The sequence below is a fragment of the Coenobita brevimanus genome, chromosome 78, assembly GCF_032717465.1.
Source record: "Coenobita brevimanus isolate Jiangsu-jjx chromosome 78, ASM3271746v2, whole genome shotgun sequence".
Classification (NCBI taxonomy): domain Eukaryota; kingdom Metazoa; phylum Arthropoda; class Malacostraca; order Decapoda; family Coenobitidae; genus Coenobita; species Coenobita brevimanus.
Genome location: NC_137031.1, coordinates 42,345,700 through 42,352,658, shown reverse-complemented (window position 1 = coordinate 42,352,658; position 6,959 = coordinate 42,345,700). Strand labels below are relative to the sequence as shown.

The window sequence follows — 6,959 nt, the reverse complement described above, 5'->3', positions numbered from 1 at the left end:
TTTATAGACAGTGTTCAGTGATTGTATGGACCAGGCCTGTTCACCTGATGGCCACTTGCCAGTCTACATGATCTCTCACATCCCCAAGTCCATTAGTCCTATGGTCCCTTGTCAGAGCTTCATCCTACATTCTCATAGTCTGCTCATAGGACCACTGTTTCCACATTCAGGCTTTTGCTGTGCCATATTCTTGAACTCTAGTGCATTCTAAATCATCTTGCCTCATGTGTACATGGAAAAAAAAAAAAAAAAAAAAATGTACAGTACTCAACCAAATGCCCTTGATTCTGCACACAATTTTTTCCTGTGGTATTTAGAATACATCTCACCATTCTTATCTGTATTTTAAAAATATATATATATCTTTAACTGCCGACATTTTGCTACTGTAGTGCATGTACAATCGATCAAAATAAAAGTCGTGCATTGGAGGGGTCCAATGATGTCTTAAATGTTCAGTACAGATTCTTATGTTCCAAGGTGATTAATATATCATCTGAATGTGCATATAATAACAATACTAAGAAATTTCAGACCAGCAATATCCATCCATCATCCAATCTTATGTTGCCCTATGAGAAGAATAGGAGCCTGGGGCTAGTCAAGTTGGTCCTGATATTTGAGATGAGAGTGACCAGCCTCATTCATCCCTGAGAGGCATTGCATGAGCAATTAACTCCAACCACCTCTTAGATATAAACCTTCACCGGCTCAATCGATTGGAGTGCCACGATCACCCACTAAACCACCAGGCGCCATAATTGGGTTATATGGTTACCACCCAGTGTAGTAAATGGTTTCCTGATGTACAGGAAGCCATTTGGCTTGTCACTCAGTGTAGAGTCACCCACAGGCAGAAGGAACAGGAAAGAATGAAGGAAAGACAAAAGAGGGAGTGTAAAGTCACCCGTAGGCAGAAGGACGAGGAAAGAATGAAGTAAAGAAAGACAGAAGAGGAAGGAAGGAAAAGAGGGAGGATAGGCTGGTATACATGCCAGTAATATAAAAGCACTGCAATACAGAACAAGGGAGGTTAAGCAATAAACATTTATTAATTACTTAATTTACTGTTAAACTATATTACAGTGATAATATTTCCCAGCACAATATGTACATCTGGAATAAAAACTGTTTGGTGTACACAGACATAAAATGATGCTCATTTATCAACCTTAATACTTTTTTAAAAGCAAATATTTCAGTCATAGATAGTACTGTATCAGTATAATTATGGTACAATTTGCCAATGTAGCTGGCTGGTTTTCCGTTAATGTAATATAAAATATCCGCTAGGTACAAAATATACATCAAAGTGAAATACCCAAATTTTATATATTGCATTTTCAGTACCTTTATAACTGCTGCACATTGTGGTACAATAATATGAATTTATTTAGCTACTTCTTTATTTTTGCCACGTATAGAGTATGGCACTATTTAGTCAGTGACCGGCCAGTGCATAACCAACATTAATCACACATCAATATGGTATAATTACTTTGAAAACAGAATTCTTAATACAGTAAAGTTCATCATCTAACTTGTTTTAACCAACCACAACTTATTTGGCCATTGGTCCATCCAACACATTATGAGCTGCCTTAGATAGGCCACTTCCACTGGTTTGGAGGTGGTTCCTGTACAAGTGGCTCCCAAGGACGCCACTCCAGCATCTTGCGAGCCAGGGACAGCTCATTCTCTGCCTGCTGGATCACTTCCTCCACTTGACCAGCATTCATTGCCTGCTCCAACTTGGCCACATCTGGCTCCTGGTAAGGGGAAACAAAAGGGAGTAATTAGTATAAATTTAAATATCAGCTAACTACCCCATATCTCAGAACACTTTTCAATTCTGAACAGAGTTAGTTACATGTATATATCCATCCATCCAACCATCATCCAATCCTAAATTGCCCCATAAGGAATGTAGGAGCCCAGGGCTAGGCAAGTTGGTCCTGACATTTCATATGAGAGTGACCAGCCTCACTCATCCCTGAGTGGCATTACATTAGCAATAAACCCTAACCATCCCTTGGATATAAACCTTCACCGGCTCAATCCGATTGGAGTGCCGTAATCATCCACTAAACCACCAGGCGCCATAATTTGGTTATATGGTTACCACCCAGCATAGTAAATGGTTTCCTGGTGTTCAGGAAACCATTTGGCTTGTCACTCTGTGTATAGTTGCCCATTGGCAGAAGGAAGAGGAAAGAATGAAGGAAAGAAATAGAAGAAAGAGTGCATAGTCACCCATAGGCAGAAGACGAGGAAAGAATGAAGTAAGAAAGACAGAGGAGGAAGGAAGGAGAGAGGGGAGGAGGAGTGGAATGGGCAGACACCAGAGAGCAGCACTACATCGAGTGAGAGGGTATATCTGTACAATTTATTTTATATACTCAACTAGTCAGTGTTTTACCACATTTCATCTTTTACATATTTACTTTAGAAATGCAAAACCTGTCACGTGCTTAGGCTTAGGTTTTATATATATATATATATATATATATATATATATATATATATATATACACACACACACACACACACACACACACACGAGGTGCTACCCAAAAGTTCCAGTAATTTCAACAGAGGGAGCCAACCGTTTGCAGTTTTGCCTTTCCTGCTACGAGGAGTCATCAGCACCCCTTGTACATCAGTGTGGCCCTGGCTGTGTCTGTGAGTGGACATGTTGTTGAGCTATGCTTACTATTGTAACGTGGTGTGTAGGTGGTTTAGTGGTTTTGCAATGGCGGACCAGTGGCGCAGCAATGTCAAGTCGATGTTGATTGTTTTCTTCAATATCCAAGGGATTGTTCACAAGGGATTTGTCCCACCCGGTCAATCTATCAGCGGAAAGCTTTACTGTGAAGTTTTGCAGTGTCTGAGGGAGAACATCTGCCACAAACATCCAGAACAGTGGAAGAACAAGGACTGGGTCCTGCATCATGACAACACCCCGCCCACACATCAACTGTTGTCCGGCAGTTCCTGGCTCCCACTAACGTCATTCCCCACCCACCCTATTCGCCTGACCTTTGCCCCCTGCGACTTTTTCCTGTTTCCCAAGCTGAAATTACTACTGATAGGGCATCGATTTGACGATTTAGGAGATCCAGACAGAATTGCAGGAGGTGCACAAGACCATCATGCCTGAAGCTTTCCAGGGTTGCATGGACTCATGGAAAAAATGCTGGGACCACTGTATACGTGCTCAAGGGGACTACTTCGAAGGCGACAGTGAGAACTAGGAGGTAAGGTAGCTTATTTTCCTACAATATTCAAATTACTGGAACTTTTAGGTAGCACCTAATATATATATACAGTATATATATATATATATATATATATATATATATATATATATATATATATATATATCATCAGCAGCAGCAGCAGCCGTTGAGGTCCACTGCAGGACCGGCCTATCCCTACCGAAGCAGGGACGATACAGCCAATGTATCTCTACCTAGTGGCTTAGGCTGTCTGGTCGAGACTGTATGTAGGGTGAGAAGAGCTTGTGAGTGTGATTGTACTGTTGTAGTGGCTTTGGATGTGTGTGTAGTCTGTGAACCAAGTGTAATCGGCCCGCCTTAAGCCAACTGGGTGCAAGCACACTAGTGTGTGACACTGGTTCAACCACTGCACCCCTTGTGTCCGCCAAAGTAGCAAGTGGCTTGGTGAACGCTTCCCAAAGTTTTTACAACTCTGGCGGGAGGCGAACCCGCGCTTACCAACGTGCGAAATGCACACTCTACCACTGTACCACAGAGGCTCCACATATATATATATATACATATATATATATATATATATATATATATATATACCGGTGTATATATACACACACACACACACACACACAGTACAGTATACTCTTAATCTAATATCAGTATTCATCATTATATTCTTGTTACCTACAGACAATTTAATTCTGTTTATAGGTCGCATTTCCAGTGAGAGGGGTTAGATACAGTCTTCATTAATCTCTTCTCTGACAGAAGTCCATGCTACCTTGAGTAAAATAATCTTGTTTTAACTTGTGTACAATGAATAACATATCAAGGTGGTAAAGGGGTTAAGTACTGTAAAAGGATTCCTCACCGTCTTAACCAAGTTGTTTCTCTCAGTAACGATCTGCTCAGTGTACTTGCGGTAGGCTGCATCAGGTGGCATCTTTTGTAGACATCGTAGGGTTTTGCTATAAAGGACACCTAAAGTGTGGTGTGGGTTAGTTGCCACTGCCAAACCTGTGAGACCAGTTGCCTGTAAAAAAGTACATGCAGACAAGTTATTACCTGCCTTATTTGACACAGTTGCAGTCTGATGCACAGAAAAATAATGAGAAATTGCACATCCTGTATAGTTTTGGTACAGTACTATTGCCACCAATAAAGCAGATCTAACAGTTACTCCCACTATTTAGTACTCATCCTGACTTATAACAAGGCCTACCTATAACTTACTACTGCACAGTAATAGTGATGGTGATTTTCAGACCTCGTTGTTAAGGAGTGCAGCTGTTACATACTGTCTTGAGTTACTATGTCAAAAATGTTTGCTGCTGTCCTTATTGTATACCTACAGGTCAGGCCCTTCCAGCTAACATTGACAGCAACAGTAACATAAACCTGTCACGATGGATGAAAACATTTTCATTATGGTACGGTAACAGTATGGCTTATCATACTGGCACCATATAAATTTGGTAAAAAATTTTACACCATACTGGTAACATCAGATTTTGGAAAGAAAATGTTATTCCTGTGGTTCTGTTTGTGTTTTTATTGAATCAGACCTTGAAGTCCGATCCATATCAATAGTTTCCAAGTTTTAACTCAACTCCCTCATCATACAAAGTGGTCTTTATGAACCTCAACATTTGATGTCATGGTAAAGTAAAATACTGTAATATAATACCATGCCTTTTAGCATTATAATTTCATTTTTTTTTCTTTCTTCAGTAATTCGTGTTCATTTATATCCAAAGCAGGACAAAATTAGGTATTACTGTATTTTGGAATAACACCCAACTAACGGAGATTGAAATTTATATGTTCGCCATATTATGTAGTTTCTCTTCAAAACACGTCACTTGTACTTTTTAGTCGAGTCTTTAGTAAATAACAAAGGGGAGGGGGGATTGTGTAGCTACTACCATAGCTCCATCTGTTATTGCATCTTATCTTAGGTCAGATTAATTCATATTAACCTAGATGCAATAAAGGCCAGAGAAAGGAGCTGGAAATTATCCCCCACCTTATTTACTAAGTATGTAAAAATGCATTTGCAATACATGCTTACATATTATAAGGAAGTGCTTAAAACTGTTGGGCACTAAGCATATGAGTGTAAGTGCCTATTAGTTTGGTGTAAAATCAAAATTTTACAAAATTCTGATAATGAAATGGGATGGCAATAATTTTTGGACGTTTGTTTTACAAGAGCTGTATTAAAAAAAAAAAAAAAAAAAATACAGGCCAGGGAAGATCAATACATTTTCAGTCCATTTAGAAACAATAAGTATATGACGTTAACCCATATAACTAAGAAAGAAAACTTAAAGTCATCATAAATTGCCATCAAACTACTGAAATGTATAATATTCTGGCGTGAAAATGTTTAATTTTGAGCTCCTATATACCCAAATCGCCGGTTTCTGCATGTGTAATCTAGGAACAAGCGATATTAATTCTGTTTGGCTCAGATATTCTCATTCCCTATTCCATGTGAGACTACATTGTAAATGGTGGCTACTTGTAGATAAAAATGCAGTTCTAAATCAATGGGTAAAATTAGTAAGAGCTCACCAGCTTCTTGGACGCCATGTTTATGCAATGATCAAGTGAAACTTCAAATTACTCATTGTATGGAAATAGAATATTTTCATTGTCACTGGCATATAATGCTACACAAGAGTATAATAAGGTAGTTATAATTACTGTAATTGTCTAGGATATAAACTTTGTTGTTTAGTGTTTGCTGCTTGGAAAATGACAATAGATATTGGTTTGACAAGACTCTCAGCTGTCGACCAAAACATTGGCGTAGGCGCGTAATTCAAACTTTTACCTCGAGATGTTCTAAAACATTTTGGATCTCCAAGAAGTACTGTATGCATTATTACAGACATTATATTTGCACTGATTACACAACATTTGCATGCTTCCAGTGGATGAAGGTCTTATAATTGTAGTGCATAGTGCATTATTTGAACCTTCCGTGTCTTCACTGCCGTGTATTGTTAAAATGGATGATTTATACCTATTTAATACAATTGTGGTTACTGTGAGGACACAACTGTTTTTAGCCTGCTTTGGATCCGTTTAAGGTAAAATGTATCCTGAAGAGGATCTAAAGCTTACATCAACTGATGTGGCCTCGTGTGTGGTTATGGTTCATTTACCAACATCCTGTTCATTATTCATCAAGATTGATCAGTTCGACTGATCCTTTGCAGGACTAAAACCCACCACTAGAGAGAAGAACGGTGGTATGGATCAGAATGAGTTAGCAAAGGATCCAATGTAAGAGAGGACTCAGAGCCTCCAACATGGTATCTGTTAAACATCCCCTACCTCCATGGCGTAGGCTGTAGAGTTCTATCTATCTATTGCCACACGCCATAATCCCGTAAGGGGTGGCTAGTTGACTTTGAGTTATTTATTTTACAGGGAGGGACACTAACCCTTCACCAACCCACTTGCTGACACGTAGGGAGCACGTGTGGCTTGGTTGTACGGTTACCACCCAGCGTTGTAAATGGTTTCTTTGCTTACAGGAAACCATTTGCCTTGTCTATCTATCTATTGCCAGACGCCTCAATCCTGTTCGGGGTGGCCACAAACAAATCGCCTCCACGTCGCCCTGTCCCCCGCCATTTCACTGCCCTGCTCCCAACTCACACCTCCCTCTCTCATATACCTCTCCACCCCATCCCTTCATCTCATCCTCGG

At 39.7% G+C, this 6,959-nt stretch overlaps 1 protein-coding gene across 1 annotated transcript; it reads right to left on the bottom strand.

Annotated features, from left to right (window-relative positions):
• Positions 1-1,047: 1,047 nt before the first annotated feature.
• On the bottom strand, positions 1,048-5,843 carry ND-13B (NADH dehydrogenase (ubiquinone) subunit ND-13B). Its single transcript, XM_080279286.1, has 3 exons — positions 5,814-5,843; positions 4,108-4,269; positions 1,048-1,769 (listed from the first exon to the last, which is right to left on the bottom strand). The coding sequence occupies exons 1-3, from the start codon at positions 5,829-5,831 to the stop codon at positions 1,602-1,604; spliced, it is 348 nt and encodes a 115-aa protein (XP_080135412.1). The 5' UTR covers positions 5,832-5,843; the 3' UTR covers positions 1,048-1,601.
• Positions 5,844-6,959: the final 1,116 nt, after the last annotated feature.

Excerpts from the sequence above, each read along its gene's own strand:
- ND-13B (XM_080279286.1), bottom strand. Across the intron at positions 1,770-4,107 it reads GAAACAACTTGGTTAAGACG|GAGCCAGATGTGGCCAAGTT; the intron begins GTGAGGAATCCT and ends TCCCCTTACCAG.